The sequence below is a fragment of the Magallana gigas genome, chromosome 7, assembly GCF_963853765.1.
Source record: "Magallana gigas chromosome 7, xbMagGiga1.1, whole genome shotgun sequence".
Lineage (NCBI taxonomy): Eukaryota > Metazoa > Mollusca > Bivalvia > Ostreida > Ostreidae > Magallana > Magallana gigas.
This window is the reverse complement of record NC_088859.1, coordinates 11,478,359-11,501,158: the sequence shown is the minus strand read 5'-3', so window position 1 is coordinate 11,501,158 and position 22,800 is coordinate 11,478,359. Positions and strand designations below refer to the sequence as shown.

Below are 22,800 nucleotides of genomic sequence, written 5' to 3'. Positions count from 1 at the left end.
CACACACACACACACACACTTTCTGGTGGTTCATTATGTTCCTGACTTTTTATTAATCTGGTCCCTTCCTAAATAAACACCGCTCCTCTACGAAATTGTAGAATGTATAGTAGATGAGCGGCGTTACCAGTCTCTAAATTTAATAAGATATCAAGAAATAATGATACAACTTTGTTGAACCCATTTAAACTTTTCATTCTAATTTGGAAAACAGACTAAAATATTTTTAACTTTAGGGGGCTCGGGGTCTTGACAACCGCCTGAAAAAAAACAGTCATATTTACCACGAATGAACACTCCAAATAAAGTTTAAAACATACTGGGAGACAATGTTAGTAGGATGTAAAATCTAACTGTATGTATTTTTAATTATACAAGCCTTTGGGTTGACGGACAAGTTTAAACCAAGGCTAACACTGCTCAATGATCCTTGGGTATATCAGTGATGGTGTAATCGACTGTTGGCAACCGTCTGGTTTGGTACAATGTCAGTACACCCATAAAATCAATGCATCGCAACAGTGACTGTGACCTCAACCTTTTTTCATTAATTGGAAAATTTCCTTTTGTCTTTGTACACACCCAAGCTTCCATTCAGAATAATTTTCATTTGGCTAAGTGTACACTTCTGACTGTTACCAAGAGGCCCGCAGGTCACATCACTCGCTTAAGCACTGTGCAATAGTGACTGAGCTTACTTTGATCTAAGTATCTAAAATACAATTCCAAAACGGATATAGCCTATTTTATTAATTTATGTACACAAGAACAGAAATTCTGCAGAGGATATTTTTTTATGATTTATATATAATATTCTAAGTAAACATTTGAAAATAAGTGTCTTGAAAATCCTTTCTTGTATCCCCCCCCCTTCAACAAAATACGAAATTTCTTTTTGCAGTGAAACTGATTGCTTTAAAGTCCTGTTGATATAGATTTATAGTACTTCTGAAATTTTTTTCATACAAGCTTTCTTGTAAAGGAATGTTACAAAATATCATAACATTACTTCCACATTATTCAGAAGAACTTTTCTCAGTATTTACCAGTAATTTACTCAGAAGAACAATTGTCTGTAGTTTTCTTTTGTACAATAAACAAACATCAAAGAAGACTACATTAAAGAAATTGAGGGGAGATGAGAAGTGTGGAGTGTGGTGTAAGTAATTGTCCAATGACGGTGGGGTTGGGGGGGGGGGGGCGCTGGTGAGGTCACCCCAGAAGTGTGTGAGGGCTGGCTGTCAGCAGCTGGTACCTCACCCTCCTGACTCAGACTTCCTCTACAGTTGTCTGATACAGTTCACTCTGTCTGCCATGATCAAACGCAGCTCTGCACCAATCAGGAATAAATCTGCATTTCTGTGTGAATCACATAGTGTATTTACACCACATTATTCTGTGCAAGTCCCTGCAACACTTCATCATGTAATAAACTCTAAGTCATAGACTGCATAAACTAGCATACATGTACTAAGTACCGGTAGTTCCTCTAACACCCGTCAATTTTAAGTTGGAGTACTGTCAGAGTACATCAAAGTCAGCATTCCATGTTAGATAGTATGCTTAAAAAATTTGTATAGACTTAGACTTTTAAATCAGGACATTTAAAACTTTCAAGGTAAATGTAGAATTATCACTCTAATAGGAGATAAAGCTAGTAGAAGAACACGAAATAAGCAGTAGGTAGAACAAGACATTCATGTACAAAACCAATGGGGGGGGGGGGGGGGGTCAGGACCAAAATTTACTGAGTAAATACATTGTACATGTACTAGGTTTTATAGTAAAACTAAAGTACCGTTAATAAAGATTATTAGTTGGAACCCCCAACAACTCACCCGATCCCAACAAACATTTTAAAGATGTATCTTGAAGACATTTTACACAATGTTGTAAAGATATATACATGTACATGTAATTATATGGAAGGAGTGTATGGCTTTGGGGGTTTTTTTTTCTTACTTCCCAAAATGTTTATGAATAAAAAAAAATTGGGGGGGGGGGGGGGGGGGGGAGAGGGTGCATTGGTAGGGTAGATGAGAACAGCCTCCCCTTACCATTAGAATAAATTTCCAGGATCTGTGCCTTACATTCAATATGATTATAGTTGATACCATTAAACACAAATATTCTTCCAACTTGTGGTACAATATTAAGAAAAATAAAATTCAGTTTTGAAATTCTTTCTCATATTTTATTATTGTCCTCACTGTTTTCAAGCCCTTTAAACTTTTGACATAAATAATAAATTTCTCTAGAGTCATCTCGACTCGCTTGAGGTTTGACAAGTTTTACCGAGTCGAACAGTTTGTCCATCACCTGCTCGAGTTCATCGCACCCTGCTCCGTGCCAGAGCTTCACCAGTACCGTTCCGTTCACTGCTAACTGGTTCACCGAAAACTTTAACACTTTTGACACCAATGACACAAGAATCCTCCCATCGAATGTCTTAATCCCAGAAGCGTTTGGAGCCATGTCACTAAGAATCACGTCAGCTTTTTTGCCGGCGGACAATTCGATGATTTTATCTTGACATTCCAAGGATGTAAAGTCGGTACAGTCTATGATTTGTGCACCAGGAACACGAACTATCGGTAACAAATCGATGCTTATCACTTTCCCTTTGGGTAATTTTTCATCTGTAATGAAAATGTGACATAAATGTTTTAAAATTCAAATTTATTTATTCTACAAATCTTCTGAATGTCTGTCAAAAGTTGAGGACGTAAACAGGCAAATTATCCCTGGCTAGTACTTCTCAATCTATATTGTATACCATAGACAATTGTTATAGACTTGATTTTTTGTGCCTTTACATACAATATGTGTTTAAATTTGTTTTCATCATAAAATTAACATTGTAGGTACATGTTTGGCTTAACTGTGAGTATCTGATTCCAAATCAATGGTTTTCCATACAAAAAGTTACCGACTTTTACTTACTGTTATTTAGTGTTTTATTTAAAACAACCAGTAAAATAAGTATAATATAATCAAAAGTAGTCTAACCTGGTGATCAGAGCTGGTGGGGTGGGGGTGGGGGTCAAGATAAATTCTAGCAGTGAGAATGACCTTGGTCACTAATTATCACCAAGGTACACACTGTTTTTTATCAGTTATAAATACATGTACTGATAAAATTTAAACTTTATTTTATAAATTATCTTAATAAATCCCTTGGTGCACAGTATTGTCTAGTATTGAATAACTGAGATGTTAGGATAGATCTTTAGTCATTGGCAGACATGTAGCATCCTTTTTTAAAGTGGGAGGGGGGGGGGGCTCCCTGTTCATTCATTTTTTTTTGTATGTAAATTTAAGACAAAAAGTGGGGCCCCCTGTGCTCACCCCCACCCCCCACATCCCACTGATGCTAAGTACCTGATTGGAAATGTACTCAATAAACCTTCCTTGTACTAGCATAATTCTTGTTCTTGTATATATATCCTACTAAAAATTACAAAAACTATATAGTAATGCAGTATAATACCGGTATATGATTTAAAGTGTTAGACTTAATGATCTTTGGTGTTTTGTGAGTAACAAATCAATTTATCAGTAGTTGTCAGTTTATTCAAATTTTCAAAAAATACCATCCCAATAAAGGGGGTGAACTCTCTGGACCAAAGTAAAGCAGCTGGCATTACACAGCCTTGAGAAAGATTTTTGAACTGTTCATGTCACTGAGACAATGAAAGTTTCAAGTACACCATTCCTTTCCTGAGTGGTTCATTATATTCTCTGAGCTACATCCTTAATTTCAAGTATGTTCATGTGTGTTAACAATTTGTTGGATGTAATGTATAATTAACAAAATACTGAAACAAGAAGGGGGTGGGGGATACCTGGCCCCTGAACTTCTTTAACAGGTGCTCTATTAACAGAACTGTTTAAATGATCACATTAGTCTGCCTGCCACATTCCCACTGGCAGGAATGCTTCTCATCAACAGAGAGGTACATGTAGCAAACCACATCAAAATGGAAATGAAAAAATATGTCAGGAAAAAACCCAGGATTTAAAACCACTTCTGAATTCTAGTTGGACGCTCTCCTGTTAGGTCTATTTGCTTATTGATATATACAAGTATACTGGAGTTGTCTTGCTTTATTTTCATCCAATCACTCTTGTAACACAAGTTAAAGATTTACACACAGAAGAACATCATATTAAAAGTAATTAAGGATGGTAACAGGATAAAAGAGATATTCATGTGATAGCCAATGGGACAAAAATTACCCTAAAAATTCTTTATTATTTAATTTCTTTGCATAAAATACACTGTCAAAATCATAGCTCAGATGGTAGAGCATATGAGACTGGTTCACAGCCAGGGCTTGGTTTCAATCCTACAGGTCTGGTTTGTCACCATTTCTCCAATCTCTTTACATTTAGTGCTTTGACCAACCCTTAAAACTGACAAGTTAACTTTAGCGTAGGGAAAAAACCTATAAGGTATTGATCACCAAGGGCAACAATCTAGTAAAGAATGGTAAGACCTGGTGCCAAATGTGTGTTCAGCCTTCAGCTCAGGAGCACTCTTCAAAATTTGTGTTACAGGTGTGATGGTCAGACCAGTTCTAATACTGTCGCCAGACAGCTCAGTTGGTTGAGCACCTGAGTGACTAAAGATTTAGGGGGCGTGGGTTTGAATCCTGGTCTGGTCTGTCATTATTTCTTCTCCAATCCCATTATATTTGGTGTCAGTCAATTCCCTGAAACTGACAGGTTAATTCCTGCCAGAGGAAGGCTCTTATGGGGGGAGGAATGTGGCGATCAGACCAATTCGGATACATGTACCAGCGCCAGATAGCTCAGTTGGTAGAGCACCTGACTAGAGATTCAGGGGGCCCGGGTTTGAATCCCGATCTGGCCCGTCATTATTTCTCCATCCCGTTCCACAGGTATAGAGTATTTTAAAGTGAGCACTTGCTTCAGCCCGCTGTGCTGAACACACCTCCGATGGCTCATTTGGTAGAATACCTGAGTACAATAATTAAGGGGCCTGGGTTCAAAATCCCAGTCTGTTCTGTTTTACAGTAACCGGTCCCACTAAACTGAGAACTCTGAAGAACTCTAGAGAACCCTAGAGAACTCTGGGATTTTTTCATTTAAAAGGGTTAATAAATGCTTTATTATGCACGTATCTGTTCAGTTACATGTTATACTACATACATAAACTCATTAAAGTTGATTTTAAACTAATTAAAGTTGATTTTAAACTAATTAAAGACAAATTCCCGATAGAAATCTAGTCGGCGTGATCGTCAAACTCCGATCCCGATCTAATGTCATTTAGATATTGTTTCTATATACAGGTTACCTCAAGCCATTGGTATAATGATGCACGTAAAAACACAACATACCGGTAATATATATTAAGCTATCACATTTCAATGATCATATTCTGTTGTTATAAATATAACAACTTACGTACGTTATTATCATTGTAAAGAAAAAATGTATCTTGCTTTTTACCGTTAATGAATGACTCTTAAATTTCATTTGATCATTAAAAATGTATTCCTTAAGCATATTGTAAATAATTAAAACAGAAATATAGAATTTGACCACAATCCTGAACATGCCCCTTTAATTTCTTCTGTAAGGAAAAGGCAATTTATGCACTATTTTTAAAGCCTTTATATCACTTAATTAATATTTACAATTTCTAGTGTCATAGTGGATCTCAGATATTCTTTCGATTGTCCATTTATAAATGCATATTCATGGAGAAGAGTTGTTTTATTACACTCAGCCGTAAAAGTATTAAGATTTGAAGTTGACGACAAGCAAAAAGTCAGTATCTTAATTAAAATCATAACAAATCACAAACGGAGATTAAAGACACTAACGCTACAAATTATAAAATATAATTAACCTTAAATAAAATCCATATTAAGAATTATATTAAATGTTGAAAGAATTTAAAAAAGAGTACCGGTAATTTTAATGGACTTGTAAACTGCTCGGGATCGAGATCCTTTAAATAATTTAGTTTCCCCCAACTTGATGTTTTGCATGAAATAATTAATATTTACTTAAATCCAAATATTTTAAATATATATTTCGACTAAAATACAACTTTTTTTATCATATAAAATGCAAAAATAGGTTCTAAATACTTTAAATGTGAAAAAATCCCCAGAGTTCTCTAGAGTTCTCTAAAGTTCTCTAGAGTTCTCTGTTTAGTAGTACAGTAAAAAATTCTCAGCATGCAAGGAATAGTACTGTACAATAGGGTAAATGTTGTATGATTGAAAGGAGTCAGACATAAACATCTGCACATGCATACATGTAACATGATGTAAGTGGGCTGGAATGAAAATGATTGGGAATCGGAAGTGTTGATGCGATAGGTCTTTATATTCTCTTTTGAGAAGTGTATGGGCAGCGGAAAGGGCAAAAAATACATTTTTACAAAATCAACGATAAACTAAATTCAGCAATCTAAAATAATATTATCAATGACCATAAATGCAAAACCAACAGTCTTCTTTGCAAAATAAATGTACATAAAAATCAACCAAAGGTATTTAAATACAAATCAAACACAAAAAGTAAAACCAACAGACATAAATGTAAAACGAACATACATCAACATGAAACAAGCGGACGCACAAATAAACGCCAGGTGGCGTTTTTTGGGAAGCAATATACGTCATCGATTATTGGAATCCGGGATGGTTCGCACCTATTCTGTTTCGCCCTGAGATGTTTCCCACCTCAATGTTTCGCATCTGCCTCGGAGTAAAACATCTGACTGTATTCATTGTAATGTAATGTAATGGAGTGTTGATGTGATTAGAAATGTACATGTATATATAGTTAGCATAGATCTATTTTGGGGACCATTTAATTACATAAATTACCTGTATCTGCTTGAACTTTACAATACCCAACTGCATCCACTATTTAACTATGATTTTTACCAGTCTTATTCTTATAGCAAACGTGGGGTTAAATATTATTTCCATTCCAATTTATTTATTATGATTTATTTAAAAGTATAAAAAATATTTTAATGACCTGTTTATACTCGTACATTTGTTCCAAATTTCCTATTCGGATGAAAACATATGTATAATCAATTATTGTACAGTCTTATATAAAAAAAAAAGTCATTTATTTGTTACCCATAAACATGATGATATACAAATATCTGGAAAAAACAATTTTAATAAATTTTTTAACGAGTTTGACTTTTTCCATAAGAATAAGACTGGTAATAGGCGTAGTTTAAAAAATAGATACAGCTAGGGAGGGGGTGGGTAATGTAAAGTTCAAGCTGATAATTTATGTAATTAAATGATCCCCAAAACAGAGCTATGCTAACAATATAATATTTTACATTTGTAATTAACATTCCCAAATTTTTCATTATAAAAATACAGGTAATACATATAAAACGACATGGCTTAATAAAATTAGTAAATAAAAATCCTAATCAAGCAAGAACGCTCTCTTGGCCGTGCATGCATAAAGACAAGCACTGTTTCAATAGTTTTTTTTAAAAACATATTTCAATTCTTGTATAGGTAATAATTAATTTCAGAGGAATGATAATACGAGAAAAATATCTAAATACAGTGAGATGTTTCGCTCCGAGGCAGGTGCGAAACATCTCAGGGCGAAACAAAATAGGTGCGAACCATCCCGGATTCCAATAATCGATGACGATTATTGCTTCCCAAAAAACGCCACCTGGCGTTTATTTGTGCGTCCGCTTGTTTCATGTTGATGTATGTTTGTTTTACATTTATGTCTGTTGGTTTTACTTTTTGTGTTTGATTTGTATTTAAATACCTTTGGTTGATTTTTATGTACATTTATTTTGCAAAGAAGACTGTTGGTTTTGCATTTATGGTCATTGATAATATTATTTTAGATTGCTGAATTTAGTTTATCGTTGATTTTGTAAAAATGTATTTTTTGCCCTTTCCGCTGCCCATAGAAGTGGACAGGCATAGCCTGTATCCATGGTTCACTTCTCAAAAGAGAATAGACATACATCTGACATAGGTTCAAGTCGCGTACATGATGGAGCAACATATCCTTTTACCTGAGCTTGCAGCATTCGTTCTCCTGCACGCCACCTGTGTCCAGGACCCCGGAGCTGCCCCGATATCTATTACCAGCTGCCCTGGAGTAAAAAGTTTGTGCTTGTCATCTATTTCCAAGAGTTTAAAAGCGCTTCTACATCGCCAGTTTTCCTCTCTTGCTCTCTTCACGTATGGATCTTTATGTTGCCTCTGTATCCATTTGTGAGAACTTGTTCCTTTTTGTCTCTGTCCAAGGTTTTTAATGCAAAACTGACATGCACTTCGTAAAAACGTTGTATTCATGGCCAACTGCACATTGCTGGAAACCCCCTTTCTAAAAATAGAATAGGATTTTTTTTAAAGGAACGGATATACAAATTTACACCTAAGTGAACCAACGTTACGCTTATTATATAAAAAAAAAATAATGTGGACACATGGTAATTTTTATTAAAAACTAGGAACAGATGTTTTTAGACAAATTGATATATGTTATGTATCGTTTTGTTACTTTATATTTTTTCTTGGGCCAGTGTATTTCGGGTGTCAAAAGAGCCGAATGCAAGTCACTGCCAGTGATGAGTGATACCGGCCAATATTTTATCTGAGAGATAAAATAAATCAAGGTACAAATTAATGATCAAATACATTAACAAGCAAATTATTCATTTAAATCAAATATTAAATTTAATTAATCATCGATAAAAAATACAGGTTTTCTTTTATATAATCGGTCATTTTACCTGAAAGGGGGGGGGGGGTCCGAGGCCTATATCGGTTGCTTTGTCATGCGAATTTTAATTTTTTCTATGAGGTCCAGGGGCTACATCGCTCACCTAAGCAACAATAGCCATTATTCTTCAAATAAACATTACAGGATTTAATTCAAAATATATATTCTACACTACCTGAGGATGCATGTCGGTAGGGACGAATACCATTTGCGCTATATTTGCACTAACCATGCTAACACCCCCGTGCATGATTTCACCAACCGTTTAGTTTTTTTTTTTATTTTATATAGTTCATATCGAAAAAAAGACTTCAGACATGGTTTCCCCAATGTTAACTTTGTTTTTATATTCATTTCGAATTGAATTAAATTTTATGAAGTTATACACGTTAAAATGGAAAATGGCTAATTATATAAGTTTAAAGTCAAAGAAAAAGTCAATTCACGAAAAATATAAAACGTTCAAATTACCCTCACCATTTTGTATACCACAAAGTTAGGAAACACTGCAAACTAATTGTTCTCTTTGAGCAAAATTCTGACGAAAATAAGTGAATGCTGGCATTTGCATACATTATATACATTCTGTAGTATGTCTCTTTACTTGTATAAACTATTATAGAGTCGAAAGAGACCATGCAGTTATCACACCACCAACAAATCTAATTGGCATAGGAGGACCGGAGGGGGCAAAAATCCGATGTTGCAGTAGTTCATACACTTTACATAAAGAGAATACCGGTAGAACAATGAAACACGCCATTTTTAATAGATCTTTTCTCGTAATAACGAGATAATTAACTCGTTATTACGAGATCTTTTCTCATAATTACGAGATAATTAACTCGTAATAACGATATCTTTTCTTCTAATAACGAGATTTTTTCTCCTAATAACGAGATAATTAACTCGTAACAACAAAATCTTTTTTGGTAATTAGTGGATACAATTTTTTTAATGTGGCCCTATTCGTTTTTCGTACATACCTGATGGTCTTGGAATATTTAAATTGTCATTCGTACAGCCTTTTTAGAATTTATGAATACTCTTACTTATACTTTTAATAAAACCTTTTGTATTACGTGTAAATATACATGTATTGAAAAAATAAATATGTGGAGACGATTGGTGAACAACTGTGATGCCAAATGTCAACTCCAATCCTTTTGGAGATTGATCATAGCACCAAACCACCATGAAAAAAACTCCAGGAAGTTTAAAACTAAATATTTTACATACATGTAATAATGCTTGGGAACGTGCGAAATTTATATGTATGTTATGAAACCAGAAAATTGTATAATAAGTTACCGTCATTTTATTTCAATACCATTGCCTAACATCGCCATTAATAGACATATAATCATTATAATAATATATACATCAGTACGTTGTATAAAAACAAACAAAAAATAATCATATTGTGCCAAAAAACACATTTTATAAGAAATATTAGGTATACGTTTTAACAGATTTATAAGGATTTGTGTAAATTCGTGCAAGGTTCGTATAAGCCACGCCCTCTACTTGATGATCGACAGGAGCATTCTTTTATAATCCCCTGAGCACTCGTCCGCCACAGCCTCAGCGAGAGATTTCTCATATAGATTCTGATATTCCTCCTTAATCTCTTCTAGGTCGTCCTGGAGAAGAAAATAACAATCTTATAACTAACTAAAACAATAAACATTTCAAAAATACAAAGAGGATATGGTACTTTTGCGCTATCATTCTATGCCGCACACCAAAATATTTCAATTTCTAAAAGCAACACCTCGTAAAAGAGTAAGATATGTCATTAATACTTGTTTGAAAAAAAAATGTCATTGACACTTGTTTGAAAAAAAACCGCATCAAATATACTAGTAATCGAGCCAAAATGTTTAAACTGCTTAATTTTCTTTTTGCCAGCAATTTGACAGTCATGTTACATGCACAGTTATATGTAGTTAGAACGGTAAATGACTATCATCCGGGGACTTGCCTCGCTCCTGGTGACGATGATGCGGATGAGGTCATCATCGCTGGTTCCGAGGCCCGCCATTGCGTCGTGTAATCGTCTGGCGAAAAATCGGGGTTTATATCTGGCTACTTCAACTGCAAAACAGGATAAATCATTATAAGTATTTAACATGTAACACGTTTAGAAAACAATTCCATGTTAAAAAAAACATGTAGTTTTTTTTCGTAAAATCAAGTGTGCGTGGTAATATATAATATATGTGGCCATATAATTAATCAATAGCCCCAAAACAACGCGTATTAATTGTGTTAACTTATCAGTTATATGTTATTAGCATATGGGTTACCTATGGCAAGAAAACCATCCTTTAGGCTTCCACTGGTCTCGCTGGCAATGTCCTCTTCTAAGGGGTTTCCTTTTAGTTCATCATATTTGTGAAATATAGCTCTGAGTTGGTCGTAGCTTTTTATACACAAGACGGCGTTGATTTCCGCTTCCTCTGTCCCAAGACAACCGGCTCCTGCCTAACCACGCAATTATCAGAATGTTATATCAAACTGCATTTGCACAGATATGAAAATTACCACATTTGAGAAATAAATCGCCCTTTCTATCAATGACGTATGCGAAGTGTTTTGTTTACCTCGTACAGTTTCTGCGCAGACTCCTCAGCTTCCTCCATGTCCCACCCCTCGCTGGGTTCTCTCCCATTGGCACACAGCGCCACCATGAGGCGACCAAAGTAACCACTGGTGTCACTCTGAAGGTCCTCCTCCAACGTCGTCTCAAATTCTGAAAATACAAGTATCTTATTTTGTCAGTTCATGGATCGTCAGAGTGACATTCATTTATTGCATTAGCTTAAGGAAACACAGACAAATGGAATGATGCTTTTGTTTACCCTTTTCATAAATTGCCTTTATTTCGTCCAATTCTTCGTTGGTTCTGGATGTCATGATTTCTACAAGAACAGTCTCATCGGTACCGGCTCCCTATAAAGCAGACACAGTCAATGTACAAATAAATGCTGGATCTGGTGATATAAATTCATGAGTGTATCAAACGTATTCAAATATTCACACCTATGAAAATGAGATAACCTCTAGATGCATGCTAAGGAGCAAGGAGATGGTTAAATATCTAATCTGATAACCTGCGGGTGTTGATACTCTCTAGCATGTACCTGTGGCGTTAGCTGGTTGAAACAACAGATACTTATCGGAATTTAACTCAGAGTATCACTTACTTATACCATGGACCAACTCGCTTAATTTTTCAAATATTCATTGATATCTTAAAAGTTAAATACACCAATGAGAGAGCCAAACTCTTCCACTATTTGTGAGACTTCCTTCATGAATATGTGAAGGAGCCAATTGAAATATGGCATAAATTATTCATGAAAACGAAAAGGTGTTACCAAACTGTCCCACATTGAGTCAGTTTAGGCAAGCGTATGCGAGATAGTTCGTCGTTTTGCGACGATTACAACTAGGTTGCATTCAACTTCACCTTCTAAAAACTAAAAGGGAGGAGGGGCGGCGTAACGTTTAAACGCAAACTATGACCCGTGCCTCAATCTAATTAAAATAGGACCAGTAGTAAAACTGCTCGACCAGTGTATGCATGTATGTGTGGGGAGGGGGGATGGCAGAGGGTACACACACTGATGGCTTTGTTGAGTTCGCGGGCGTCAGTCTCTCGGGGTGAGGCCAGCATCATGACACACACGTCCTCAAAGTTCCCTCCCAGTTCGTCCTTGAGGTCCTCGATGAGGTCCTGGAGGTCAAAAGATAAAGTCATTTATTTTACGATACATTGCGTCAACAAAATTGCAGATAAATATCTTTTAGACAAGTTTTGAATTCAGTGTTCATTGAAAACTTCTATATAAAGTACTAAATACTCTAGCAATAATAACTGTTACAATGCATACCTTTCCGTAGGCAGTCTTAAATGCTGTTGCAATTTCTTTCCTCTGTTCAAACGAGTGGTTTACCAAAATCGAGATGATGGCCTCCTCGCTAGTACCTAATTAAAATGAACACAACTTTGTCTGATCAAACATTTTTCTGTAAAGCACAGTACATGTACTTGCGAGGTTCATACATGTATAAGGTAAATTTGTTCGGTGTTCCTATGGGCAATTTCGTCATTCATTGAGAATTAATGCGTACATTTATACCAATCTTTTAAAACCCAAAATTTTTATGACACTAATTTTACGTGCTGTTTCGTAGTAGTATAAGAGTGCATGCTATAAATAGGACATTTTACATGTTGATATATGAACAACGTAGGATCAAGTCCCCTACACATGTACTGTTTTGACTACTGTCATATATCATACAAGGTATAGTGCTGTTTATGTACGCAGGCGTGTTTATTATCCTTATTTGGCCTGGAGAAGGAAATACTAGTATGTAGAACCATAATAAGGTCATATTAATTTTGCTAGCGCCGACAGCAACGTCAGCTTTTACTGGACATTCGCTAGATGCGGTATATCTCAGATTTAAAGTCTTGCTATATAATGCCTTGATATTGTATGGTTTAGAAAACAATGAAAATGATGTATGGAGTTTTAAACACATTTAAAAACAATGACTTTCTGTAATTATGATTATTTAACTTAAATAGTTTTCCTAGTCTTAAAGACTTCTATAAGATAAGTTAGATACCCAACAGCTTTGTATAATAGATTAAATTAATCAGTCCTTTGACATGCGCACTCACCGAACCCCGTCATTGCATCGCGCATGCCTGCAGCAGCAGCCTCTGCATCGAACTCTTCTGCTGGAAAAACTGTTCCCTGTAATAAAACAACCAAATAAGAATGTCGTTCTAATTCAGGAAAATGTAGATATTTATGTACATTCTGTATACATAAAATTAATGACATGTTCAAAGTTTGGTGCACTTTCGTGTAATTCAGAATATGAATGCAAGCATGTACGTAGAAAAAATATAGAGTTTTTTGCTTGGTGCTAGACATTATTGTATTCAACTAGATTCAATTCTCTTCGGTCTTTAAATCAAATATATTATTTTTCTTTTGGTATATACAATGAACTACATACAATGATAATTTAAGCTAAGCATTCTTATGCTTAATTGAGTATAATTTGTAGTTCTGAATTTTGCTGATTCAATTTTTCCATCAATTGAACACGTAACCAAATGATCTGACATGAAGAACAAGATGATTCATCTTTCATTCACAGAACATGCACTCGGTGACTACTATTTTTCATTGACCAATCATCGCACGTTGGACGATGGGAGAAGTGATTCCCATGGACAGTTGTAATCCTGTCCCCACCTGAAGCACATTTTTGTGCGATTCGTGTTCTCGCCCAGTGAAATGTCAGTGTATGGAATTTTTGACATACATTGAACGCGGCCACGTGGTTCATTTGTAACAAGAAGGTATGCGTTATTACGTCACTGAAGCGTGAAGTAAGTAAAAAATCTGTATCAAGTTCTGTATGGAGGCGTTTAGTTTTCCAGGTTGGTTTACACAGCACAGACATAGCTCTATCTACACAATCATGTATACTCGTAAAAACAACGTTATAAAACTGTATACTCTAAAGCTCACGTAATGTGCACGTAAAACGAATATCTAAGCACTTTAGTCAAACTTTTATCTGTTATAAATGAATGAAAAAGATGTGGTGTCTGAACGACATAAAAAATAAGTTATAATATGTTCATATCAACAATGTGCGATAGACATTGCTAAATTATTTGATGTATATAATCATTAGAATGTCACATGAAACCAGCCGGAAAGGTCTTAATAGCTTAAACAAACGAAACATGTAGAGATAGCACACAACTGCCGAGGGCGGTGCCTTGATGTAAACAAACTTTCTAGTCAACTGAAATTGATTCCAAATATAAACAGACATAATAGTTGTATGACTTAACTAACTTCTAACTTAAGATTAATAAATATATTTACCGTCATTCTTGAAGCTGTGTTTCTTCCTTTCAGCAGTTCCTACAAGTGATGGAATGTCCCTCCCTTTTCCACTAGACAGGAATACCTGAGTCGACAAGTAACAAGTCACGTGAGCTCAGGTGATTCATAAATAGCAACCCATTGATGCTCCTATGTGTAGGCCGTAAAACTCGGACAATCAATCAATTCTCCAGGGGGAGGTGGTCTACATATTTTCCTACATGGTATCTATTAAAGATCTGGTATTTACTCTCGGTGAATACTAGTACATATTCTGAGGGGGTGGCCAGATAAAGTCTTCGCCAGGTATGAAATTTTGTCGATAAAAAAGGCGTGGGAGGAAAATCTTACATCAAATTCAACATTCTTTTTCAAGTCTATTTTACAAGAAATTAATTGTGTTATTTTTTCACGTATAGAGCTAAACAGAATTGTTGGTTTATTGGATATACTCAGCAGAATACAAGTGAACGGGTTGTGTACAGCTGATGTTCACAAGTAAAAATTCTAAAAAGACCAGGTGAAAATTTAACACGATTTGAATATTTTAACTATATGTTTTCAAGAAAATGAAATAAAGACACATGTATGAAAACAACATTATAATTTAAAACTCCTGTACCATCTCTTATGATTGATACATTGTACTAGTTGATGAATCATACAAACAACACAGACAATGTAATTTAAACCAGATCTAAAATTTTTATTAAACTTAATTTTTAATTCAAAAAAATATTAGCGGTAATGATATAAAAAAGCAAAGGTACACATGAACATTTCTGATCGATGAATAAATTTAAAGCTTTACAAGAATCACAGTATTTTTAAGTTTACACAGTTTAGAGATTTTTGAAACCCCAAAGAACATAGAATCAAAACGTGTAGGCATTGGTTTTTTATTTGTTGTCTTGTCTATAAATACATCGCATTAACAGAACTTGGCGGAAAAAGAAAAATAATTCAGGATACAGAAATAAATCAACGTGAACAATCTGTTTGCCCTATGTAATTACAACTGCATGAAAATTATAATGAACAAAGACAACTATCCATATTTTACTTATAAAAGAACAATGCAAATACTGCAATTTTTTTTTGTTTGCTTAATGCACGCATAGAATTCATTTCAATTAAATGTACAGTATTTGCAAATATTTCCGTTGTACGTCAACATATTTAGAAAAATAAATAAATAAAAAATCATGTACATCAACCATTGTTACAGCTCATTTGAATAGAAATTATATATATAAATAGCATAAGTAAGAATCTTTGAGCGTTTTTAAATGACAAGTGTCACGTGGCATAGTGTGTTTATTTTAAGTCTACCGTACACTACTAGTATCTCCGATACAGAACACTTTGGTGGGAGTCTTGTTTGTAACTAATAAAATCTACAATATCAAAATATCTACTACGATCAGTATACTAGTATGTAGAACTGTTTATTTTTTTTTTCAAACTGATTTTTACAACCTATAAAATCTTCACAAGACAACTCCCAGTCATTTCATCCTTTGTGTTGTTTTTGTCTGTGCATATACATGCACATTCCACGAAAACATGACATTGAATGCCTTAAATATATTTCCCATCCAATTTTCAAACGTGAGATAATTTAAACGACTCGATTTTCAAATCAAAATATGTTTTTAAAATCTGCAACAGATCTACAACGCCGGGCGCTACTAGTCTTCTAATAATAGCGCGTTTACCAAACTTAATATCAAAATAATCCGTGAATGAATGATAAAAAAAAATGATCAGAACGTCAAATTGTTGCATATAGTCATGTAATTGGTTAAGAAGTAATTTAAGCCAATAACAGAATTATACGTCTTAGTGTTTAAAAAGGCAATTTTACGAGTCGTTCACTTAGAGTTTTTGTTTACTTTATATTGGAAGCCGTGTCTAATCTTCTACAATACGAAACGTCATGTATGCTAAAAATATTACCTTATTTCTATTTTAAAAAACCACAAAAACACAACCGTTTTTGCATAGAATGTAGCACAAACTATCTTTGTAAAATAAATATTTATATCCTAAATCTATGTCAAAGTAACGGTGAGTTAGAGATACCCGTGTTTAGGCCAGGATAAGGCTTTTTGTTGTTTTGATATGAAAGTTACATATATCGCACGTGCGTGCTCGCTTGGACTTCCCTGCCATGCTTCGTTCGTGGCAGGACCTGCAGACCACGGCGTGATCGCATGGCTGGTACAGCACCGCCACCTCGTTGACCAGACAGATCTTACACAGAGCCCGGGCCACCGAGCACTCCAGATGAATAACTCGTGACTTGAGTAGGTTGTTCTCTTTTCGCACCTCCTTCAACTCCTGTTGTTCGATTTCAAGGCGCTTTTCAGTTTCATCATTCTTTTCCCGTAATTTGTCAAAACGTTTACGGAGTTTTGCTACAAATAATAATCAAAAGATGAAAAATAGTTTTGATCAGCATCACTGTAAAATGCCAGGTAATATATGATAATCATTTCAAAATATAACTTATAATTACGAGTCTCGATGCTTTTTTCATAGAGTTTAGAGAATCCATAGGGCGTAGGTGGATATCCTGCAAAAGCAAACATATTTTACGAAAAAGCACAGTCAAATATTAAGAAAATTACAAAATTCAGTTTATCAAGAAGGTAAAAATAGTTTTCCTATACCATGACTCTTGACAAACTCTCGGTGGACCCACTTGAATTCGCCAATCGTCATGTCTCCATGGTGATCTAAGACAATGTCCCTGAGCTCAGTCTCACTGTAATCGTTGGGAAGACTGTATCCCATGTAGTTTGTGTACCCTCGTCCAGGAACAGCCGCCAGATCCTGCATGTGCTGTATCGCTTTCAAGACGATCCTTGCAATCCTTTCGAGGGCATCTTTGAAATAACCAAGTAAATGTTACGCGTTCTTATCTAAATGCTTAGTCCAGTGTGCTTATAGCCTTGGGGAAATCATTTCATTAAAATTTCTTACAATAAAAATGTTGACAGCGAAAAACAATTACCAGGAGTTTCTCGTCCAGATTACAAGAACATGTAGTTATTTTCATATCTGGACAACTACTGAGTATATTCTTTTGAATTTCAGATTTAATATACATGTCTCATATGCATTTATATTCCCCAAGAACGTACTGTGCTTGTGTAGATAAACAAGAGCAGTAGCAATGGTGTTCCAGTCGTGGTCCTGAAGGATTGCCTTTACGTGTAGCTGATCCTTCTGGGACTCCAAGTCCAGCTCCTGGCAGCAGTAGCTTCTTCTTCTGCTGGTGGAGAGTTGGTTGTCACTGCTTGCTCTAGGTCGGAAGTCTTGAGGAGTGACCGGCACATTGTTTTCAACTGCAACTGTAGGGCAAAACCGTAATTGTTGAAAACACGTAGAACACCTTGAGATACATAACCGGTATTTTAGCCTTCATTTGGCACAATACTGGGGGATTGACTGTTTAATTAAAACATGTATAAATAGCAAAAAAGCACTGAGCATGATTATGATAACGTAACCATATCCTTTTGAGTTTTTAAATTACAAGTTCAAGTGTCAATAAACATGCACGGATGTCATAAAAGTAAAAAAAAAAATCACCAGATGCATTCAAATATCGTTTCCGTTTCCTTCTACGGATTCGCCTCTTTTTTCTGGATAGTAGGTCGTCTGCAGAGGAGAGAGAGAGCGTGGGTTGTGAACGTCCACTTTCGTCGTTTTCCTCCTGGACTATTCTCTTTATATTCGATGGGCATTGTTTTCTTGTGCCAGTTTCTCTTGAAAAGTCCCGTAGCCAATACCTGAAGAGTGAACAGGACAGGACCCAGACCCCCAGGGTAAAGCCTGCAGCAGTGGCAGTTACCTCGTACAACTCCGAGTGCATCTGACAAAGTCAAAATCAAGCAAGGAATGTCTTATTGTATAAAATATTTTTTTTCTTTTGAACCATTTTAAAGAAATCACCTAATTATGTAGATGGAAACTCTTTGAGATTCAAAATATAATTAATCATTTTACAGTAGTGATGTAGTCCATCAGTGTACATAACAGCAATAAATATATTCAACATTCCTATTTTTAAGACATGGCCTTCACCAGCAGACACGTAGCATCGTTTCAAAAGTGGGGGAGACGGGGTACACCAACCACGTTATCCGGATCCGTATCCTATTCCATGGGAGGGGGGGGGGGGGGTTAATCGTATTTTTGAATATCTTTATGAAAATGTTTCAACCCCTCCCTAACTGTGGCTACGTCCCTGATCCAGGACATATTTTATAGCTCCTCCTTTATATTGTATCAGCTTTACACGGTCATGCTAATTTTCAGAGTGAACCGATGCACTTACTAAGATGTACGACGACGTATGAGTGCCATACTTGAAATTGCAAGACAAGCAAGAGACCCATGAGTCCCATAGCTCACCTGAGCAACAATAGGCATTATGATAATAAGATCAGCTTTATGGAGTCATATAAAAATATCTGGACAATGAAGTGGAATAGATTCAGTGCAAAAAAAAAAATTCAAAAATATTATGAAAAACATTCAGCCCTTTTCGTGACAGGTTATAATAATATATTATATATAATTATTTCAACCTACATCAAACTTGAAACTTTTTTAAGGCCCATCTATTGGCCATGGGGCCCAGTCTAAACAATTAAGAATCAACAATGTGTCAAAATGCTTGTGTATGAGTATAATTACAATTTCTTTATTTACTAATTAAGGGCCCTCAAGGGGCAACATGAAGATTGTACATACAACATCCAATGTACATAAAACATTCAATTAACAAGAGGGAAAGAGTTATATGATTGAAAGAGCTAGGACAGAAATGAACATTTAATTAGTATATATAAATGTTTGTCTATATTATAGTATATATGTTATAAAATAAGGGTTTTAATAATTGAAAAGGTAAATAAAATGCCAATGTTGCCCCAACCTATATATGTACCCCAATTTTTAAGGATTATGACTTTGACAAACTTGAATCTACACTATCTGAAGTTTTTTTGACTAAAGTTATACAGCTTCTCTGACCAACTGGGTTTTTGAGATGAACATTTTTTACAGATTTTTCTCTCTATATATATACCTATGTAAAAGTTCTAACCCCCCCCCCCCCCATTGTAGCCCCATCCCTACCCAGGGGGATCATGATTGGAATAAACTTGAATCTACATAACATGAGGATGCTTTCACACACGTTACAGCTTTCCTGGCCGATTGGTTTTTGAGAGGAACATTTTAAAAGATTTTTCTCTATCTATTCCTATATGTTAAAATTTGACCCCCAATGTGACCCCCACTCACCCTCAGGGATCATGATTTGAACCGAATCTACATTACCTGAGGATGCTCCACACAAGTATCAGCTCTTTGGCCAAATGGTTTTTACTAAAAAGATTTTTGAAAGATACCAACAAGTGTGATAATTTTTTATATATCCCCTTGAAATAGAGCAGGTCCCTTCATTTTAAGTTTGAATCTTCTTTACCAAAGAAAGTTTTGTGCCAAGTTTGGGTGAAATCGAGAGGAAATGTTTACAGAGAGACAGACGGAAGGACAGACCGTGAGCCGGACGCCAGATAAAAAGTGATCTGGGCTGCATTTTACAAAAGAACTAACGACAAAGTCGTACATATTTTAAGTCTCATGGATTGCTCTTTTATGAACCAAATTTATGTAAAACACCATTTATGTACAACTATTTTGATTTCTATAATTCTATTCTATACAGCCATTAAATTGAAATATTGATTAGTTTGTGATTAACTTAATGAGCGGTCGTTAATTTGATCGTAAGTTCTGAAGTAAAACGCAGGTGAGCTAAAAAATTGTACGATTTAGAAATTCGTTTGAACGATTATGAAAATCGTTAGCATTAGATTTCTTCCTCTTTTTTCTCTCTATTAAAATACATGTAATTGTAATTTCTATCAATATTATTAAATGAACAACATATGCCTAATTTTGTGTTCTCGTAGTGTTCTTGAGCCTTAAAATGTGTGTTCAAAATAATAAAAATCGTACCAACGAATTTAGTACACGAATTTCTAAATCGTTTACATGACCTTTTTAAATTGTTCAATAACCGTGAACAGATTTTTAAATCGTATGTACGCTTTTTAAAATCGTTCAAACGATTTTCCTCAAATTTTCTGCAAAATTGAAATGGCACTTATACGTCATCGTAGTTATGAAGGATATGCATCTGCACCGAAACTGAAAGTGAATTACTGGTAATTCCCAGATTTTCTGTAACATGACGACGATCTCGATGACGCGACGCGGAAAAGGATCTGATCAGTGTAGAATTAAATCTTCATGTAATTCATAATTAAAATGCAGTAAGCTATTTAATTAATTAAACTTTTGATAATCCAAGTGAAAGCCATCGGTGTATTGTGAATGTCTGCTTGTACCGATCAGTTATGTCAGAGTGTACACGTGGCATATATAATGTTAAAATGAACCTGAAAGAGCAATGAAATATATCTATGTGATACTGGCTTAATTAATTGTTTACGGTCCTATTTATCGGGCTTCGATTTAAACAGACACTGCTTACCTTGTCTACATGTACTGCACTGAAGAAACTTTTACCCCCGCAAGGTCAAAACGTCATAGAACAATGTCACAGATGAACATCCGCGGGTCACTTAATTACAGGATCTAGGTCGGGGTGGTTTTGATATTTTTTTTCTTATTTTTTTCAAAATTTAATTTTTAAAATTTTAGGGTGAGGGTGTTCAATAATCTCCGTAATTAAAAACCTAGCTGGATCCTTTGGCCACAGTCGGATGCACATCGGGAAAAATCCTCCGCGATTAGTTAACTGGTGCATGCGAGGATCAAGAGAGGGTGGTCATAAAAATAGGGGACCGTACCCGTCCCCCACCCCCACGGGGGCCCTCCCCCAACATTATCTCTCTAACACAGGCACGTAGCATTGTTTTTGAAAGGGGGGGGGGGGCAGACTCATCCAAAAAATCTTGACCCAAAAAAACAAAAAAGGAAAATTTAAAGTTTCCCAAAATCTTCAAAATCCTAATCCGATTGGGGGGGGGGGGGGGGGGGCTGGGGCTGGCGTAGTATATAACTTCAATTTCACTCATTTCCTTATCTTCATATCAATTTTTACATACTCCCAAAAAAGTGGGGCGGGGGGGGGGCAACTCCACGATAATTCAATTTTTATATGTAAATTTGTTGCTGCGATAAAAAGTGTGTATGTGTGTGTGGGGGGGGGGGGGGGTCACATAACAAAAGACTTGTGTCTTGCGTATATGATTTAAGATTTCAAAAGACGTTTCTAATTTAATTTAAAAACAGTGCTATACAGTTGATTTGAGTTATTACGAAAACGTTTTGAATGAATCAGAGCACTTGAAAGTGGTCACAATTTTTCTTACTTTAAACACAAATAATAATTAAAAAAAATGACAAAGCCGTACCCAATTGATCTAATTCAAAAAATCTTCCAACTTCTTAAATGCTGCCATAACATGTTTCATATTATATTATGAACTGAAATATCAGTGGTAACTTTGATCCTTGGGGAGATGACTAAAATAGGCATAGCCTGGTGTCCAATCCTATTATGTATTTATTTGCATAATAAAATATTTGTTAAATAAAATAATTTAAAGAAATAAACACACAAACAGTAAAAACTAAAAAGATGAAAAAGCCAACTCAATTTTGTTTGTGTTATTAAAATGAATTTATCAAAACCATCATATATACTACAGACTGAAAAACAGCATATAAATAGATGATTAATGAAACAAAAATTTACATTCCAGTTTCTTTCTATCTCTCTTGGTTTGGTATGAGATTAGGTGGTTATATTACTATTATATTTTAAATTACAAATTTGTACTTTGTTTTATTTCTTCTTTATTTCGACCTACCGAGCCAAGTTTTTTTTTTTTTTGCTTTTTTTTTTTGGGGGGGGGGGGGGTCTTTAAAATAAACTAATAAAAATATATGACGGACTTACTCAGTTAAATTCGAAACTTACCAATGGTTGATCAATAATTTTGCTATGCAGTGAAATCAAAGGTCAACACATAATTGGTGC

General features: G+C 35.2%; 3 protein-coding genes across 3 annotated transcripts; all 3 read right to left on the bottom strand.

Annotated features, from left to right (window-relative positions):
* Positions 1-2,180: 2,180 nt before the first annotated feature.
* LOC105338531 (rRNA methyltransferase 2, mitochondrial) lies at positions 2,181-8,684 on the bottom strand. Its single transcript, XM_066066071.1, has 3 exons — positions 8,554-8,684; positions 8,063-8,376; positions 2,181-2,639 (listed from the first exon to the last, which is right to left on the bottom strand). Exons 2-3 carry the CDS (start codon positions 8,343-8,345, stop codon positions 2,188-2,190), a joined length of 735 nt encoding a protein of 244 aa, XP_065922143.1. The 5' UTR covers positions 8,346-8,376; positions 8,554-8,684; the 3' UTR covers positions 2,181-2,187.
* A 1,393-nt stretch (positions 8,685-10,077) lies between these two features.
* Positions 10,078-14,862, bottom strand: LOC105338532 (annexin B9). The gene is made up of 9 exons (XM_011443711.4): positions 14,706-14,862; positions 13,475-13,550; positions 12,675-12,769; positions 12,404-12,517; positions 11,640-11,730; positions 11,382-11,530; positions 11,085-11,262; positions 10,760-10,872; positions 10,078-10,418 (listed from the first exon to the last, which is right to left on the bottom strand). Exons 1-9 carry the CDS (start codon positions 14,709-14,711, stop codon positions 10,299-10,301), a joined length of 942 nt encoding a protein of 313 aa, XP_011442013.2. The 5' UTR covers positions 14,712-14,862; the 3' UTR covers positions 10,078-10,298.
* Positions 14,863-15,588: 726 nt separating this feature from the next.
* Positions 15,589-20,107, bottom strand: LOC105345098 (uncharacterized). The gene is made up of 6 exons (XM_066066069.1): positions 20,064-20,107; positions 18,306-18,588; positions 17,855-18,064; positions 17,381-17,596; positions 17,227-17,283; positions 15,589-17,125 (listed from the first exon to the last, which is right to left on the bottom strand). Exons 2-6 carry the CDS (start codon positions 18,586-18,588, stop codon positions 16,797-16,799), a joined length of 1,095 nt encoding a protein of 364 aa, XP_065922141.1. The 5' UTR covers positions 20,064-20,107; the 3' UTR covers positions 15,589-16,796.
* Positions 20,108-22,800: the final 2,693 nt, after the last annotated feature.

Excerpts from the sequence above, each read along its gene's own strand:
- LOC105338531 (XM_066066071.1), bottom strand. The coding sequence starts at position 8,345 with ATGAATACAACGTTTTTACGAAGTGCATGTCAGTTTTGCATTAAAAAC. Across the intron at positions 2,640-8,062 it reads AACGAATGCTGCAAGCTCAG|ATGAAAAATTACCCAAAGGG; the intron begins GTAAAAGGATAT and ends TTTTCATTACAG.
- LOC105338532 (XM_011443711.4), bottom strand. Across the intron at positions 10,873-11,084 it reads GGATGGTTTTCTTGCCATAG|TTGAAGTAGCCAGATATAAA; the intron begins GTAACCCATATG and ends CCTGTTTTGCAG. Across the intron at positions 10,419-10,759 it reads TCATCGTCACCAGGAGCGAG|GACGACCTAGAAGAGATTAA; the intron begins GCAAGTCCCCGG and ends TTTCTTCTCCAG.
- LOC105345098 (XM_066066069.1), bottom strand. The coding sequence starts at position 18,588 with ATGCACTCGGAGTTGTACGAGGTAACTGCCACTGCTGCAGGCTTTACC. Across the intron at positions 17,597-17,854 it reads TGTTTATCTACACAAGCACA|ATGCCCTCGAAAGGATTGCA; the intron begins GTACGTTCTTGG and ends GTTATTTCAAAG. Across the intron at positions 17,284-17,380 it reads AGAGTTTGTCAAGAGTCATG|GATATCCACCTACGCCCTAT; the intron begins GTATAGGAAAAC and ends TTGCTTTTGCAG.